Here is a 20,229-nt window from a genome sequence, read left to right as displayed (position 1 = left end):
TTCGTATCTATACACACTGGAAGTCAGTTGTCAGAAATACTTGTTCTGGTATGGCTGTCGTTATGTTTGTTGTATCAATTTGTATGTCAATTATCAATTAACCCTTGTTAATAATGGCCTGTTGATTATTAAAAAGCAGAGCTTGGTGTGACTACTATCGATGTGCAGTGTAGTGAATGCGTGAATAATGGCTGCTGGCGGTGAAGATCTGTGGCGCGAGTGCGCGTCCTGGCTTACGAGATGTGGCTTATTACGGCCGGATCATAAGTCGAATTGGGAATCTAGTTCTATTCACGACCTCGCATACACTCTGCGAGACGGTGTGCTTCTCTGTAACCTGCTCAACGTGCTGCATCCAGGATGTATCGACATGAAAGACGTAAATCAGCGCCCACAGATGGCTCAGGTATTTGAGACAGCTTCGCGACCTTCGCTCTAATTACTACTAAATCGTTAATATTCAAGTCAAAATTACTTTTACAAAACTTTCCATGGATTGAAAACAATTTTTTTTTATCATTCCTATGAAATATTTTTTATTCTTTTAATACTTAACATACTCGTAATCGTATTATTATTATATAATTATGACAACAGGTCAAAAAACTTTTGATCCAACACTTAGAATAATAAAGAGGATGTTCTTTGATAGAGATGTTTTATCAATAAATGTCGTTACACATATATTCAAGCTATATTAATTATGCATGCATTAATGAATGGTGAGCAGTTCATTGATGTCTGTATCAAATGTGTTAACGCTGTACTGACTACTGGGAAACTGATGTATGAATTGATTACTGTACTTTGTGTCCTAAACAACTGTTTCGTGTTTTAGCACTTATTTTTTATACTATTATTTTATAATTTTACTTTTAGGGCCTGTTTTACCACTTTTGGATAACGCTATTTGATCGATGACAGTATTAGACAGTAAAAAATTTTTGATTCATCATTCTTAATACTATAAAATTCTACTATGAAAAGCTTCAGCCTGCAATATTCTACTGCTTGGCATAGGCCTCTTTCCCCATATCGGAGAAGGATCAGAGCTTAATTCACCATGCTGCTCCGATGCGGGTTGGCTGATATATTCCCTACTATGAGTAATGATCACTATCAGGTGTACATGATAAGAACCTGGACCAAGGCCCTAATGTGCTCTCTGAGGCACGATGGGAAGACCCACAAGGACTGCACCAGATCATGGCAAACATCACATCCATCACACCAAAACACACAGTCACAACCAGTGCTATAACTCTTGCCCCAACGCATCGTCATTCTATTATACTTATGATAATTAAAATTCTACTACATTTATGAGATATTTCTATTAGCATTTATTAATCTTTATGTTGCAGATTATATTATTAAATGAGGAGAAACCTGGGAGAACCTATTGGCCTATTCTACCTACCGCTATCAATGTATATTTGTATCGTCATCTGTCAAATAGCGTTATCCACAACTGGTGCAACAGGCACTTAATCACCTTTAATAACTACATATACACTTGTTTTTAAAGCAACTGAAAAAGAAATCTTTAGCTTGACTATGCTACCAAATTTAGTACAAGTCAAGAGTCCCAAATTAGTGATATCAACCTTACTTTACTACTTTACAGGATTAATGCTTTAGTTTTTAAAGGAATTTTTAAGCAATTTGAGGAATTAGAAATAATGTGATATTATCATCTATTTTAAAATATATTTTCTTTGTGTTGCTTTGAAAAAATTGAGTCAAGAACAAATTTTACTAATTGTTCATTTACAATTGATAATAAAAATCACTTACACTTATTGTGGAATTTAATTTTTGATACCACCTCATCTTCTACATAACAGAAGTACCTTCATTGTTAGTTTTTGATATGTAAATTGTGGATTTATCTAGAGATGAATTCATTGTTCATGTAATGCTTAATAACCATGACCTTGGAATACTTGTTATTTTGAACACATGAGAAAATTATAGCCATTTATATTTATACTGCAATTTTTTATAATGTTACTAACTAAAATGTTTAGTGAATAGGTAATAATAAAATATATTCCGTTTGTTTACAGTTTCTTTGTATGAGGAATATAAAAGTATTCTTACGAACATGCCACGAAGTGTTCGAACTCAGGGAGACGGATTTGTTTGACCCCTCTATGCTCTTTGACTTGTCCAATTTTCATCGAGTTCTGTGCACTCTGGCAAAGCTTAGTCAATGTCCAAAGGCATTAGCGAGAAATATTCAGTAAGTATATTAATAAAGACTTTTCAGTCTTAAATAACAATTAAGTTATTGTAAATACCTAAATGGAATAATTTTTACAGACCATTCTCAGCAAGAAGAACACAATCCGAGGAGGACATTTACAGAGATTTACAAGCCGTGTAAGTGTTTATCATTTATCGCGTATCGTAGGCATCGTTTAAAACTATTTTTTGAAATGTATGCCATTGTAATAGCGTAAACCAAGCGACGGATTTACCGCCCCCGTACGATGTGGCGTTCGACGACCGCGCGAACACCGCGGAAGTACCGTGGATACAGTTCACGATACCGAGCGTCACGTGCGAGGACCGCGTCGAGGAGATATACGAGGACCTCTGCTATGTCAAGTTCACCTCCGACATGCCTGAGGTGGCGCTTGTTCGTTGTTGACGCTTTGTACTGATGTTCACGATACATATTCGAAACTTGTTTTAGATTGTCTTCGTTTTTTTTTATGATTTTAATTTTAAAACAAATCGTCTAGAAACGGATTAATGGCTTGGCGATAAAATATATTAAAGAATATTGAACTATCATTCAAAGTATTTTTTAGTATGTCGAAAAAGGTAATGAAAGTAAAAGCAACTGTCTGCAACTTTGTCACGCGAACATGAGACATTAATTAATTATTTTGTTGTAACAGTATGCATCATTCTTTTCCAATAAAAATGCGATCTTTATCGCCTTCGATACGTTTAGTGCTTCTTAGAATGTCACATACTCGTGGTACTACTGGACGTTATCTAACCCGAGCTTTAAAATATCGTCGCAGAGATAAATCCAATTTAAATAAGATATTCTAAATATAATGCGAGTAACATATGGCTTTTGAACGATGGTTCCGTATTCCGCTGCCTGTTATGTTTGTTTAGTGCTGATGTAGCGATAGAATCTAGCAAAAGTATCTTTGAATTTAGTTTTATTTAATATGAGGCATGTCTTTATCACATGCTTAATAGATGAGTGTTTTTTCCTTTTAATTTTATTTTGTCCACGACACAATTAATTTAATTTAAATTTGAATTTGAATTTGAATTAATAAGCATTAGCAGCCTAGATCGACGAATAGATGTTTGTTAAAGCTTAAATGTTTTGATAAACATCGAATAGAACACATTTCTTTTTTCTGAAATCATATTTTGATTTAATTTGAAACACATTAATTATATTTTAAATAAGTGTTTTATCAGCATCACATATTATTGCTTCATTATGTCAAGGCCGTTGTATTTCATACGATATATTATATTCCTTTCGATTTAATAAAATTTTAAAAATAGAACGTCGGAATCGTTTGAAATACAATACGTCTCCAGTAACTTCGCTCATAGTTTTGGTCGCCTACGAAGCGTACAATTTCCTGCTGTATTTGTAAGTTTTCCTATCATCGATGAAAATTTAAAAATATAAAATTTATACGTATGTATAAATAGTTGCGTCGACTTTTCGTATTTAGCAATGAGCTACGAATTTGTTTGTATATGATTTTTGTACAGTAACCAGCTGTGCCGTTCCGAGATATAAACATATACGGCGAAGTTATGTTACGCTTTGTAGGAAACCATGTGTATTGCCGGTCACAAATAGATCGAACGAAAGCGAGTGTCGAAAACTTAAAACAATAAAGCCGCGTGAACGAAACTTTAGTTGCGATAAAATACTATTAACCCAAATTTGTTCACGAGCGAATTTTAAATCATATAGAAAGCGGCCGTTAGAGAATTATGAAAAAACAGAATTGTAGTAAAATTACACGCCTTCACAATCTCGAAACAGTAATTCCCGTCTCGGTTATGCTAATTTTTATCATTTTTTATTATTTGTATATTTTATGTAGATATACGATTTTATGAATAATATAAACTTAATTGTAATACGCATATGTACCTAATAAGTAGTAAAAACATCCTCTTTACTGGAAAGGTAATAGTACCTAATGCCTGCTTTGCCTAACGCCAAACAACTATTTGTGTACCGCAGCCTCTGAAAATAATTTCTCAAAAAACCCCAGTTTGGGCTTTTAAAATTCCAAATAGAATTAAAATATTCTTTCATAAAAGAGGCACCAAAATATTTCTAAGGTTAAAGAGCACAAAAGACCTTTGATGCTTATCTTGCCGACAAAACTCTTGCAGCGATCTAGCTCAGCGTACAGTATTCTTATTTAGAGGAAAACGATTGTATAGCATTGATAATAATCGTATGTGTTTCATACAAATTGGGAAGTTAGGCACATAAGAACTACATAATTATGTAAAGTTGGCAACTTGTTAGGTTATACTTAATTTTTATAATTTCCATTTAATTATGCTAGTTTGTAACGGATTGTACCGGTTTTCAAATCGTTTAAAGTTAAAGAATCTTTCTTCGGCCCCACTGTTATTTGTACCGTTTCATATAACTCTTCTATCGTTTGTAAAATCCATATTTTATTCATTTATGTTTGTCCCGCTCCATACTATGTCACTTTTATCTCCTACGTATGGAGTTCTACAAACGTTGACCCACTAAATACGTTATTCGTTTAGATTAGGATCTTTTTTCCTTTCGTATGTAAATTTAAATGTAACCACCCAAAAATATGTTAATTCTTCCTGCAGTATCTGTAGCTTTTGTACCGATTCATATAGTATCCGTAGTAAGAGATCAAGTGTTTTTAAGTTGTTGTACCTAAACGCTTTCTCTTTCAGTCGCTATAACCAAAATCGCGCAAATATTTGTATCCCCATACATTCTGTCCTCTACCGAAACATTACTGTACAAAAATTGTGCAATATATTTACTCGTAAAGTCATAGAAAATAATCAAATCTTTCTCTTTTCAACTGCACATCAGTACATATTAAATTTATTATGTGTATATGCTGTGTGGCTACGGCACCAAAGAATATAGCCACCCCCTCTCTTCCCGTAGGTGTCGTAAGAGGCGACTAAGGGATAACAAGGTACCACTACCACCTTGGAACTTAAGAAGCCGACCGATGGCGGGATAACCATCTAACCGCTGGCTTTGAAACACACAGGCCGAAGACGGGTAGCAGCGTCTTAGGTGCGACAAAGTCAGCCCTGCGGTCACCAACCCGCCTGCCCAGCGTGGTGACTATGGGCAACACACATGAGTTCACGCATTTTTAGCGTGAACTTGTGGAGGCCTATGTCCAACTGAGGACTGCAATAGGCTAGAATGATGAAATGATGATGTGCTATAAAAATAAGGATATAGTTAGTATCAGCCCAAAAGTCGATTCACGTTTGTTAGAAATAGTAGAAAGTCCTTAAATGGGCAGTAAGATCTGTATAAGTGAGAAAGGAGCGCGTTGCATTCGTTCGATCTATCTGCCCGGCTGTAAATGGGACGCGTGCGCAGCGGCGGCGTGTGCGCGGGCCGCGAGGTGGGTGAGTACGCGAGCTACTGCGCGCGCATCCACGACGAGGAGATCTACCACGACCTCTGTGCGGTCAAGGGGCCGGCGCGCGACCCGCCCGCCGCCCCGCACCATCCGATCGCTTTCAGCGCAGTACGCGTTTGTTTCTTTTTTTTTATTATTTATTTTTTTATTATTCAGCCAGTGAAGTAATGAGTCTATGATCTTTGGAAGATTTAGATTACGATCTCTTTTATATTCTATTCATTAAAAGAAGTCGTAAATTATCAATGTATTTTTTTTTTTCTCTATATAACAATAATTGCAATGCAATACATTTTTATTTGCACAATAAAAACAATAAACTTTCGTACAACGTCTCCGGGGTATTACACGCGTGGCAATACCCGATGCGATTGGTCGTTTCTACGGCAAGCTCTCACTGACGGTCCCATTTTCATGCCTCACTTGGAATTTTAAGTGAACGAGTAAAAGTTACACATTACGTTCCGATCTTGGTTTGAATTATTCATATACTCATTACTTCCGATGCCATTTGATTTTTTGCCGCCATGTAGTTAGTTGTCTATAATGTTGATAGCATAGAATGGTTAACACTCTTTTTTTGAAATGCTTGTCTATCGCTTTTCAGATTTGTTGATTTTTCTAGATGTATTTATTTATTTGTGTGTTTCCAGCTAGCGACGTCGTCGCACAGCCTAGAAAAAAGAGACTACGTTATAAGGGAACTGGTCGACACGGAGTGCAATTACGTGGACGTGCTTAGTAAAATAATTAAATATTTCCTGAGGCCGCTGACGCCTTATTTGAAACCTCAGGACATGCATGTCATATTTTTCGGTGTCAAGGTATGTTATTTGTATTATATACCTATGTTCTATTTTGTTTATTGTGTACAGAGAACTATCCAAGTACCGTTGTGTTAACACGATCTAATGTGACCGATTATTTATTAACTTTTAAATCATGTGGATATAATTGCACACCTTCTTCTCGGGACTTAATAAAACTGTATATAGCAATAAATCAAAGTGTTGGCTCAATCCGTAAACATCAATAAGTATACCAGTGATACCAATGATTACTCGTCCGTACCCCACGCGTACACCTTAACAAATAGACAATTATCATTATTTACTTACCGAGATACTGTAAGTTATTGTGTACGTTAGATATCAATTATCATTAATATGTTATCGCAAAAATGTATTACATAATTTGTACGATTTTGTTCGCTTAGACCGAATATAAAATCATCATATCAAAAATTTCCATCTAGCGAGTACTTCGTTCCATAGCTTAATTGACTAGAGCACCGACACGGTCAGTCGGAGATGCAGATTCGATCCCCGCTGGAACGGTCGATTTTTGATATGATATTAAAAAATGTTTGTATAACATAAATTAAATCTCTCTAGCAACAGCAATATTTACATGATTTTCCTTGAGCGCTATAATAAATTAATTAAATAGGGTATTTTCAGCGTCTAGTGTACCTTTTTCTAAAGACTGGCAACGCTTACGAAATTCCTGTAATGTTGTTTTTTTATATAAAACAGGAAAAAACTTCTAAATTTTTTGTTATGAAATAAAAATCCATTTTAATGGGATAGTACAAGAACAAACTTACGAAATGATGACTAATTAAAAACAATATAATTATTTATAGCAATTACATGAAATCCACTCGGGACTGTTGAGACAACTCCGACTAGCTACAGAGAACTGCGTTCCTGGTAACGGAGCGCCGAGACTAGCTGATGTGTTTCTGGCGTGGAGGGAACAACTGCTGCTGTACGGCGACTACTGCTCCAACCTCACGAACGCTCAGGACACGCTCAAAACGCTCGATGCGAGAGACTCTACGTTTAGCAAGCAGCTTGCGGTAAATATGTTATTTCATTATAACAATAAAATGAAATGTGTCTAAGAATGATGAGCCAGACTGCTTTCATTTGTAATATGTGAAATGAATATGAAAACAACAATATATGCCTATATATATTGTGATTAAGTTTCAATGCGCAAATTTTCCATCATAAATAAACAAGTATGTCCTAAATACATACGTTTGTACATTTTAACTGAGGTAGGGCACAGCAGGAATTTCCTGTTCAAAATATGGAGCAGCCCGACTGTGGGTAGTATTGTGTTCCTGTTGGTGAGTAAGGTGACCAGAGCTCCTGGGGGGGATTGGGGATTGGGTCGGCAACGCGCTTGCGATGCTTCTGGTGTTGCAGGTGTCTATAAGCTACGGTAATCTCTTACCATCAGGTGAGCCGTACGCTTGTTTGCCGAACTAGTGATATATATTTAAAAAAAAAAACATTTAAGATATGATATAAGAACTAATTTCAGTATTTATACCATTTCTTGAAAGTACTTGCGGACCGGAATTGGGGACGGTTGAGTTTGAGACATTATCATCAAATCATTAAATGAAATAATTCTAAAACATTGAACAGTATATATATGGTTTTATTTGTTGATTGATTGATTGATTGATTGATTTTCCACGGGCTATTCTCCGCAACTCGACGTCTCAGTGCGCCTATTTTGCGTGGTAGGCTGGGGGCCTCATTCATGCCAGCCTGCTCCTTGAGGAAGCCTAACAGACCCCTTGTGTAGTTTTATTGGTTATCAAATTGTCGTTTCAGAAATGCCAGAAGGAGCACAGCGACGGGCGCATCCAGCTGCGCGACATCCTGTCGGTGCCCATGCAGCGCGTGCTCAAGTACCACCTGCTGCTCGACAAGCTCGTGCACGAAACACAACCGGTACACGCGCTTCTATTATGGCTTTGTAGCTTTCGTTTAGGAATATTTCAGGAGGTCATTTAAAAAATAGTCAACTATGATTTTTTTTTAAATTAGGAAACAAACAAAATCAATAGTACATTCTCGTAATGCAATTTTGTTGTTTTGCTGTTTAAAACAAATTGTAATTGGCTATTTTTAAAATAGCTACAAACCTAAAATTATGTTACGTTCGACTTAGATTCAATTGGTTCGAACAATTGGTAGAAGTATTTTAAACATAAGATTTAAAATAATCGTATTTAAAAATTGCCTCTAAATTACTTCTCTCACAGCAAAAATATTCTCTCTATGCCATGTGTGTATAAGTATGTATAAGTCTAATTAAAAAAGCAAAGTTTTATAGGTTGATTTTTTATTTGCTAATAACAAATTAATATGCGTTATAACACAGGAAAGAAATAATAATTGTGTTTGCAGGCAAACGGAAAAAAACCGACTTCAATTATATCGACAAGTAATAAAATATAGGTAGACGAAAAAATAGTCAAGTAAATACGCATTATCAAAGATTACTCCAAAAGTTGTAATCAGATCTCGATGAAATTTAAATATGACCACATGATAAACATCGGCTTTCGATTAAATTAAAAAAATCATCAAAATCGGTACACCCAGTAAAAAGTTATACGGATTTTCGAGAGTTTTCCTAGATTTCTCTGGGATCCCATCATCAGATCCTGGTGTCCTTATCATAGTAACAAACTAGGGATATCTCCTTTCCAACAAAAAAAGAATTATAAAAATCGGTTCATAAATGACGGAGTTATCCCCGAACATGCATAAGAAAGAAAAAAAAACGGTCGACTTGAGTATCCTCCTCCTTTTTTGAAGTCGGCTAAAAATAGACAATTACAGATCAAACCCAAGATAAAAATGAGATTTACAAAAACTTATAATAATGTTTATTATTAAGCAAGTACTCCTAAGTTAAATTACTTGTAAGTTAGTCAGTTGTATAATATAAAATTTCAGAACCATGAGGAGTTCCGCGGGCTGGAGCGCGCGAAGGAAGCGATGGTGGACGTGGCGCAGTACATCAACGAGGTGAAGCGCGACAGCGAGGTGCTCACGCTGCTCGCTAAGGTCCAGGTGAGATAGCGGCACCGGGTGAGAAACAATCTGGTTCTATATTTAATATAATTATTTGTAAAATCAGTCAAATGCACAACACAATGGAATTTTGTTTCTTTTGAGATGCCTTTTTAAGTTTTTCCACTGTTTTGACCCAATTTAAATAATAAATCTAGAATTTGTAGATAATTTTAATGGTGAAACTACTAATTTGTAATGTTTTATAAGTGAACATTATTTTTATTAAACTATGTGAGTAAAAAAAATATATGTGAAGAAAATATGACCGATTAATATCGGTAAACTTTAAGACAATGGTCATAATTAGTGTAACATGGAGACGAATGTACCAGGAGAGCATAATCGACTGGGAGGCGGGCGCGCTGGGGGCGGGCGGCGCGGGGCTGGCGGCGTACGGGCGCCTGCTGCTGGACGGCGAGCTCAAGGTCAAGGCGCACGAGGACCAGAAGATGCGCTCGCGATACGTGTTCGTCTTCGACAAGCTCATGCTGCTCTGCAAGCCCGTCAAGGTGATCTACCCGACAGTAAATATCACACACACTACTAACGTAGCTTTGGGTGCGGCCTAGATCTGCTAGATACTGACTGACCTCGGATAGCGAGTAGTTTTGTTCGTACGGTTTGTATGGTACGAGTAGTGTAGTTGGTTGATACGGGATAGTTTGTATTATATCGATTGTTAGCAATTACGTTTGTTAATGAGTATACTTTTAATTTTACAATGAACTGCATGTATGTTAGTGTATTATTATTTAAAAAAGGTTACACAGCACGCAGTAACTACATAATGTGAACAGAATTAAATATACTGTAAACTTTAAAAAATATTTCTAAATATATAAACACTGCTCTGATGTAGAGGTGCGTGTCGCCTAAAACACCGACGGTTTGCGGGTTCGATTCCTGCTCAGGATGGATATTTGTATTTAAATATTTCTTTCCGATTTCGATGTCTGTCCTTGTAGGTCTCCGCACCGAGCTTCGGAGACCATGTTAAGCCGTCGGTCCCTGTTGTTATCATAATTACCTGATAGCAATTATTACTCATAGTAAGGAAAATATCTGCCAACCCGCAGTGGAGCAATGTGGTGGGTTAAGCTCTAATTCTCCCTCTACATGGAGAAAGAGGCCTATGCTCAGCAGTGGGATGTTACAGGCTAAGTGTTATATATAAAATATTACAGTGACGTGATATTTGCAATCTTAGTGCAATCAAATTTTATTTTTATTAATAGTCATATTATATAAAGAGAAGTTTATTTTATTTATTTGTAATCGTTAATCTCTTATAGTACTGAACCGATTTTAATAACACTATCGAAACCATACAAGAGTAATAAACGACGCGCTCAACAAACTGCAGTCCAGTCGATATATCAGCGTCCGATGTGTGCTACACGTGCGCACGTGTGCCGCAGGACAACCAGTACTCGTACCGCACGGGCATCCGGCTGGCGGAGTACCGCGTGGAGGAGGGCTGCGGCCGGCGCGCGCTGCGCGGGGACGCGCGCTGGACGGCGCACTTCTACCTCGTGCGCCGCTCCAAGGACACCACCTACACGCTGTACGCGCGCACCGACGACTGCCGCCGCAAGTGGCTCAAGGCGATCAAGGACGCCATGTACGTTCACTGTGCCTCCGTGTGCCAACACTATACGGGCCCTAAGTATTCAGTCATATAAAAATAATAATGTTAAAAATTAGAAAGCAATTATGTGTATACTTCTGCATAAACAGTATTTAGTAAGGGGAAAAAAAAATAAATAAAAACCGTCGGCGTCGGACCACGTCCTACTTTTACTAGGCAGTCACAGGACTGTTGATCTGTAGTATAATAAGTAGAAAAATCGCCTGTAGTATTATAATGCATGCATGATAAACAAAGGCACAGGCATTTTGAGCCCGTGGATCAAAATTTATAAATAAAAAAAAAAGTATTCAGTCTGTGCTTAGCACAAATGTTAAAGATAGATGAAGTCTTGGTTGAGATAAATTAACCTTGAAGTTGGTATGGATTTTTTTATATTTGCAGAATATGTATGTTTTTATTGAAAACATTGCTGAAAGTTTGACCGTATTTTTATTTCTGCCTTTTCATGAAACCGTCTTTTTAATTCCTCTCGACTGTGATGCAGTTCAATTGAAACTAGATTTTAAATTGTTGTTGTTTAAAATTTGAACGGTATCATTTTAATTAAACTAAAATAAATTTTTCAAGTATGTTTTGAATTCTAAGTTTAAGTAATTTAATATTTAATCACCGGTAACAGTGACAACTTAGAGCCGCCCGGGTGTCGTAGCACAAACCACAAATTCGTCCTGCACACGTTCCAGAAGCCTGCCACGTGTCACCACTGTTCGAAGTTCCTTAAGGGCAGAATATTCCAGGTTCTTAAAGATATATAGCTGTTTTTTTTTGTTAGACATTGCACACTGTCACACACTGTTTTAAATTTAAAAAAAATGGTCTGGTTATTTTCATTAGTATATATTTACTAGATTACTATATTTATGAAAGAAGACCATGACTCGCTAAACGGTAGTGTTGGACGTCCTCCAGCCAGATGGAGCGATGATTTGGAGAGGGTAACTGGAAGTATCTAGATGACTAGTGTGGGTGATCGGATCTTGTGGCGTACCTTGTGTGCCTATAGTGAACTATATTAGATAAATAAAATAAATAAACGATTCACACTCAACGGCCCCCAGTAGGATTTTCTTCTATGTTGGGGGTCCGAAAACAAGCACACAATACACAAGCATAAACGCCCAGACCACGACAAACATCTATATGGCCAATACAAATATCTGCCGTGAGTGGAGATCGAACCTGCAACCGCCAGCGTAACAGTTAGTACTGTGACTGCTGCGCCAACGCGTCGTCGATTCATTGACGATGATAGTAAATTTCTTAAATACAATGCGTTTTCTTATAAAATAAAATCAAAATCAAAAATAGCTTCAATGAAATATGCTCCAAGAGCACTTTCGAAACGTCATTTTACAAATTAAAACTTTAAAAATAAATTATTATATTTGTAGAAGTAAAGCTACCACCGATTCGGAATGTAGTTTCTGTAGAGAAGAATCGGCGAGAAACTTCGCAGATACTCTTTTGAAAACTAATATATAAACTGTGTTTTAGTACAAAATTAGAAACATGTTGCATAAAATACAGCGTCACTAAGTGCACACATGTGTATGAACGAAATCCGATGAGTGCGTGTGTTGCAGGGCTACCTGTGCTCGGTGTGCAACGCGTGCGCGCACAAGGACTGCATCGCGCTGTCGGGGCGCTGCGGCGGCGGCCTGGCGCCCGCGCCGCCGCTGCCGCCGCACGCGCACCAGCCCGACAGCGCGCTGCACTACTACATGTGGTGCGCCGACTGCGTTTACGTTACGTCATAAGTGGCTAACTCTAGGACGATAGACGAACCGTTCAATATTATATGCGACTAAATTTAACGTGTCGATAGAAATTAAGTCTAACCACAGATCACAGCTTATATATATAAATAGCACTCATTTCTATTTTTAACCGACTTCAAAAGGAGGAGGTTACTCAATTCGATCGTAAATATGTGTTTTTTTTATGTATGTTCGGGGATAACTTCTTCGTTTATGAACCGATTTTGATAATTCTTTTTTTGTTGGAAAGGAGATATCCCTGGTGTGGTACCATGATAAGGAAACCAGAATCTGATGATGTGATCCCAGAGAAATTGAGGGAAACTCTCGAAAATCCGCATAACTTTTTACTGGGTGTACCGATTTTGATGATTTTTTAATTTAATCGAAAGCCGATGTTTATCATGTGGTTACATTTAAATTTCATCGAGGTCTGATTACAACTTTTGGAGTAATCATTGATAACGCGTATTTACTTGACTATTTTTTCGTCTACCTACGTTTTATTACTTGTCGATATAATTGAAGTCGATTTTTTTTTCGTTTGCCTGCAAACACAATTATTATGCATTTCTTTCCTGTGTTATAACGCATATTAATTTGTTATTAGAAAATAAAAAATCAACCTATAAAACTTTGCTTTTTATAATTAGACTTACACATACGTATACACACTTCGTTTCCCTGCAAACACAATTATTTTAACCATAAACGACTAAAATAGTCCTCGTAATGCATGACCGCAAGAAACATGTAGTAAGCAGTTGGTGTACGCAGGTACGTGGGCGAGATGGGGCGCGAGACGGCGACGGCGCGGCTGGAGCGGCGCGTGGACGGCACGTTCCTGCTGCGCGTGCGGCCGCGCGCCGCGCTGGCGCCGCCGCCGCCGCACCACGACACGCACTACGCGCTCTCGCTCAAGTGAGTCTGCACTAGCCTTAATGTGCCCTCTGCTGGACGACGACCGCTTACCAAAACTATCACAATGCTCCTGTGCCGGTAGAGATGTTCAATTTCTATTATCATGACATCATTACAGCCTATACAATCCACTGCTGGACATAGGCCTCCACAAGTTTACGCCAAAAATAACGTGTTTTGCCCATAGTCACCACGCTGGGCAGGCGGGTTGGTGACCGCAAGGCTGGCTTTGTCGCACCTAAGACGCTGCTGCCCGTCTTCGGCCTGTGTGTTTCAAAGCCAGCGGTTGGATGGTTATCCCGCCATCGGTTGGCTTCTTAAGTTCCAAGGTGGTAGTGGAACCTTCTTATCCCTTAGTCGCCTCTTACGACACTCACGGGAAGAGAGGGAATGGCTATATTCTTCTTTCGTGCCGTAGCCACACAGCACCGTAGCTTATAGACCTGCAACACTAGATGCATCGCTAGCGCGTTGCCGACCCAATCCCCCAGGAGCTCTGGTCACCTTACTCACAAACAGGAACACAGTACTGCTTGAAAACAGTATTATTTTGCTGTGAATTTCGAAACTTACTACCCGTTTTGTATTCATACTATGATTTCTAGAACAGGTCTGTTTTTGAGAACCGAGTTTTCCAGTACTTTGTTTTAGCTGAACCGGGATTTCCTGATTCTTTCGGTACTTTCGGTTCTTTTTACTTTTTATTATATAAAATAAGTGCTATTCTTCAAAAGTGCACTACTATTAAACATTTAAGTAGTTTTCGTTAAATTTTAAGTTCGGAGAAAGAGGCCTTCACCCAACGGTGGTATGTTACAGGCTGAATGCGTTAATGCGATGTCTACGAAGTACCTTACATTCTGGAAACTCCTCCCAATTTCTTGAACTCCTCCCTAAATATTAAGATCTGTGAGGCTTACGTTACGAATGAGGTTCTATTCCGAATCCTTGGTATCCGTCCTTTGGAGAGTAATGCCAAACTAGCTGCTTAAAAGTACTGAACAGGGTCAGACGATGTTTCGTATTGGGAAATTGGCTTCTTCTTCGCAGATGTGGAGTATTATTTGCACCTTTGCAGGTGTCCTCCAATATATACTCCCGATTCCTAAACCCTATCAACGACGGGTAATTCGCAATGACGTTTATGACCTTCAGGTATCCTTCATCTCTCCATAGACACGTTGGTTCTACACGAGTTTTAACCGACTATACAATGGGATGATGTCTGAAGACACCTGTTGACACTGTTCCACCGTCGTATTGTTACTATAGCAGCCTTCTGTTCATTACACACTATTAATATCACGTGAATACCCAGTTTGAATCTCTAGTTAGCTTTTGTATAATTTGCCTAATTAAAATAAAATTCACAAAGGTACCTACGGAACTGGGAATGAAATTTGATTTCCCGTTTTGACTGACCAAAGAACCGGGAAATGCCGGTTGTTTCGATACCGGGATTTCCCGATTCTGAACCCTAATTCATACGTCATCAAGCATAAACCGATTTTTAAAGTAGTATTTTTATAATATGTCCTATTAGGCGACCACGAGTCATGTGACTGATCTGTAGAAATATCTATCCACTTATGTCATTTTCTAGAAGTTGAATTGTTACATCAATGACGTTGTTCACTCACGTTAAATTAGCGTCGCAGACGAATGTAAGAATATTAGGCACTGAAGCTCGGGGTCTCCATTGAACAAATTTTTTTTTTTTATATCTTTATTTATTTATAGAGGGTTTATTCATACACTGAATATGTCACCTTCATAGGGGCTTATATTAAACTTATCTACGCTTTATTACTAGTTTGTACAAGTTATACATCATTACAGCCTCTGCTGACAAAGGATTGCTCAAAATCACATTACACAGACCCAAATCGAACAAGTTAATATTATATTTAATACTAGCTGACCTGGCGAACTTCGTATCACCTTATTTTTTTCTGAAATATAATAATAACATAATATATCAAAATAAAATATAGCCTATCTTTTAAGTTGGATCGAACTGCACATGGTGTGCGAATTTTATTATAATCGGTTAAGTGGTTTAGGAGTCCATTGAGGACAAACATTGTGACACGAGATTTATATATATTAAGATAAAAATCCCACCTCTCCGACTCAACGCGAACACATTCCATCAGAACATGGTACACGTCTATTGGACAAAAATTGCTAACTTCCATGTTGACAACACAAATTTGTGAATGAACTCTGCGCCCAGGACGGACAACACGGTGAAGCACATGCGCGTGTGCCGCAAGCCCATCGACCAGGTGCCGCACTACTTCCTGTCCGAGTCGCGGTTCTTCCGCAGCATCGTCGAGCTCGTCTCCTACTACGAGAAGACCAGCTTGTCGGAGAACTTCGTTGGGTGAGTTGTGTGCGCTGTTCTTTATTTTATTTTTAGTTTAATTTTTTCATACAGTTTTTTTATGAACGCATTTCACTTTGTGACATTCGTGCATCAATTGTTATGAAAATACCGTCCAATGTATATCTTATTTACATCGCTGTTATTTATATATTAGTTCTTACATAAGCACATTACAAAATTCTCGATTTTTAACATTATATTAGTATACTAGCTGTGCCCGCGACTTCGTCCGCGTGGAATTTGACAAAAAGGTTATTTTTCAGTTCGCAGAGTTATAAAATAAATTTCTAAAATGAAAGCAGCTTAAGTTACTCCTTATTACATTAGCTATACCAGCGAAAGTCCCGTGAAAATCGGTCCAGCCGATTCAGAGATTAGCCGAAACAGACAGACAGAAAGACAGACAAAAATTGTAAAAATGTTATTTTGGTATATGTATCCTGTATACATCCATATGCATTTAGTAAAGAGCGATTATTTTATTATTACAAACAGATACTCCAATTTTATTTATCTGTACAGATGTATAGATTATTAAACTCCAATGAATAAACATATGAACGTGAACGTAGGCTGAACTCGAACCTGCGCTGGCCGTTCCGGCGCGTGGTGGCGACGGTGATCCACGACTTCCGGCCGCTGGACGCGTCGCAGCTCGCCCTGCGGCCCGGCGCCAAGGTGCTCGTGCTCAGCAAGGAGGGCGACGGCCGCGGCTGGTGGAAGGGCCGCACGCTCGACAAGGTGGGTGCCCGGCGTGCTCGGCTGCTTGAGGCCGTTGAAGGCGTCGCGTTTTATCTATAGCCTATTTTTTTGGAACAGTCTTATTTAGTAAACAAATATGGCGTACTTCCGACCACAGATAATAGAGTAATATTGTAAGTGTAGTAAAGTTTTATGTTCAAATATTTAACGATACCATATTACTAAAATTATTTCAAAACCTGATAATATATTGAATGAATATTTTTGTTAAGAATAAGTAGAGGTACAGAATTACGAAAAAAAAAAAAGAATTAATCGAGCATCTTTATAAAAGACAACAAATGTATTTTTCTTTTATGTAAAATGATCGGTAAAAAAGAAGTCACAAGTAAAATTTACAACACAATATTGTCTGTGTCTAGAAAAAAAAGTCGACCTTATTAGTATTATTGTCACATTATTTGTATTTACTATGAATAAAAAATCTTGCGCCGGCGACACACTCTCTCTAACAACCTCTCATGGTAAGTCCCACAAAATTATCCTGTGAACTACAGTAAGCTTTTATGCCAGTACTATTTGCTATAATTTTACATTATGTGTGATAGCGTTAAAAATGTTCAGGGTGAAATTGATATTCAGAAATATTTATAGTATAAAATAAAACATTTACAATAAACAACACTTTACTATAAAAGATTGACATTTGTAATATTTTGTAAGCATTTTTTGCGCTCAACATAAAAAAAAGAAAAAAACAATATATAAAACTTAATAACAAATCGCTTTACGGTAATATTGTTTTATATAATTTATCAATAAAGTATAATTAGTGAAAATTTAAAATATAGGTAAAGAACGTGGCCTATTTTATCGCTCATGCTGTTCATTCACTTATACTGTCTTATTCATCTCTAAAAATATTATGACCACATCCCTATTTACCTTTTTAAAAAAAGACATTGAAATGTCACATTCAAAAATATTAATTATCTGTATTCTCGAAATTCGTATTTTAATAGTTTTTATGTGTTTAAAATGATAAATTGATATTTGTTTTTAGTGGAATAAATAGTAAATGGAGTTTTACAAATGTCTATAAGCTAATGTGTTGTGAAAGTAAGTGATAATTGCGGAAAAAACGTGAATTACGTAATAATAATAATTATTATATATATTTTCTAGTTCTTGATTTTTTTTTTTAATTTTGTTGATTGGTTTTTAATTAAGTACATAAAAGTATTTAGGAAATTTAGTATTTTAGAAAATAACGAATACCGTAAAATAAAATAAATCAAACAAAATAAGAAGTGAAATAAAAAAACATGTCTATTTGTTTTTGTCGACAGTATAAAATTACATACATATATAGTATAAAATTCTTAAGTACTGGTCGAATAGGAGCATGTTTGTCAAATAACTGGATCAGCTGAGAATTAAAAATAAGTAGCTTATCATCCACCCCTGACGCAATAAATACGTCAGACCAGTCTAATTTAGATTTAAATTATCTTTACGTAAAAGATCCAAATCAATGCCACCAAAATTGCTCTGCAGAAGAATTATTGGCTGAGCTTTAGGCGGCCGGACTTTATAGGAAAGAAATATGAGATCATGGTAAGAAAACTCTACGGCTGTGCACTGACCATGCTTCAATCAAGGAGAGTGGGAGAACAGTTAGGAGAGGAGTGAGTGGCATTCAACTAACTAAAAGATTTTCAAACGACGCAAAATAGTCAACAGTAGCTGATGGGCTATAATATACACCTAAAAGGATCTTTGTGTTGAAAACAATTATTTCAAGAAACAGGTGATCTGTGCCATGACCATCGCGAGACGAGGATTTGCTGATGATGGTAAAAGGAATGTGTGAGCGAAGGTAAATGGCAACGCCACCCCCAGCACGCCCAGTGCGGTCACTATGGATAAGATGGAAGCCAGGTAGGGAATAAAAGATGATGAGGGCAGGAAAGGTTGAAACCAAGATTCGCTTACCAGGATCGCATGAATATGATTATTCTGAAAAGATGTCAGCATATCGGGAAAGTGAGCAAGTGAACATATTGACAGGGTTTTTTTTTACTAAATAAGACAGTTCCAAATAAATAAACTTTACACTCGTTCATCTTTTTTACAGAGAAACATATTAAAATTTTGATAAATATCAAGTGAGAAAGCAGAATTCAAAAGCGCAATACAAATTCCTATATTATAGAATACTTTGCAAACAACTGGATTCTCCCAATTGGTTATGATAAATACGTTTCATATTCCAGGGCGACAACAGATCCGGCTACTTCCCCAAGGAGTGCGTGCGCGAGGAGCCCGAGTGTATCGGCGCGCTTGATTGATGTCAGCTGTGCCTCGCCGAGCGCGAGCCGCCGCCCGCCCCGTCCGCCCCGCCCGCCTCGCCCGCCCCGTCCGCCCCGCCCGCCTCGCCCGCCCCGGGGCAGGCGGACCCGGGGGACCCGGATGAGCAGGGGGACCTCGTCTGAACGCCTCACTGCAGCTCTCACTTGTAACGTGGAGCGAGCCGTAGGTGAGGGCTTACGATCGGAGTTGAGGTATCGGAAGTCGACAGGATTCACTCTAGTAACCTCAACAAGTTAATAATTATAAAAGATGGTTAGAGAGGTTTCATTGGAGGTTTATGGAGGAACTGTGTAATGTAATGGACATCGATAATATTGAACGATGGTGTAGATAGAATTAATAACGGCGACTGCATAATAATTATATTGAAGTAAAGTTAAACGGTGAAGTGCAAATAGGTGTTGATTATGAAATTTATTATGTAAGTAATGGACAAAAATATATATGGAGTAAGTGTTACTTGTGCTGAAATGATATAATGCTTTAAATACTCGTGCTTTACGATAATAGGAGTCTATTTCAAATGTACAAAGGATGATTATCCTTTAAGTTTACAAACAATTATATTTAATATTGCATAAGAATCAACCAGTGAAGTTTTAGTCGCTAACAGATGTATTTTAGCGAGCAACGTGATTGCCGAACATAAATGTTATTGTTGGTGTTCTAAAAATGAGTCAAATATATATTTATTTTTGTGAACTATATAAGTTATTTTTTCAAGTCATAGAATAATACTTAGATAGATATCTATATAAAAAATGTTAAAAGCATATCCCGTCAATGCAATCTCAATTAAATTCTCGTTACACGTGAACTCTTTGTTTCGAAACTTTAAACTTATGTAGGATGTCAACAGAGTATACTGTGAAAT

The 20,229-nt window shown here is 37.4% G+C and overlaps 1 protein-coding gene across 1 annotated transcript; it reads left to right on the top strand.

The window, feature by feature from the left end:
- Nucleotides 1–187: 187 nt before the first annotated feature.
- Nucleotides 188–19,333, top strand: LOC123666418 (protein vav). The gene is made up of 16 exons (XM_045600511.1): nt 188–406; nt 2,070–2,245; nt 2,326–2,385; nt 2,461–2,635; nt 6,329–6,499; nt 7,321–7,536; nt 8,309–8,428; nt 9,443–9,559; nt 9,895–10,071; nt 10,981–11,183; nt 11,833–11,950; nt 12,797–12,939; nt 13,748–13,891; nt 16,128–16,277; nt 16,853–17,021; nt 19,259–19,333. Exons 1-16 carry the CDS (start codon nt 188–190, stop codon nt 19,331–19,333), a joined length of 2,433 nt encoding a protein of 810 aa, XP_045456467.1.
- The last annotated feature ends 896 nt before the right edge of the window (nt 19,334–20,229 follow it).

The sequence above is a fragment of the Melitaea cinxia genome, chromosome 2 (assembly GCF_905220565.1).
Source record: "Melitaea cinxia chromosome 2, ilMelCinx1.1, whole genome shotgun sequence".
Taxonomy (NCBI): Eukaryota; Metazoa; Arthropoda; class Insecta; order Lepidoptera; family Nymphalidae; genus Melitaea; species Melitaea cinxia.
Note: the sequence above shows the minus strand (reverse complement) of the source record. Positions and strands in the feature narration are given on the sequence as shown.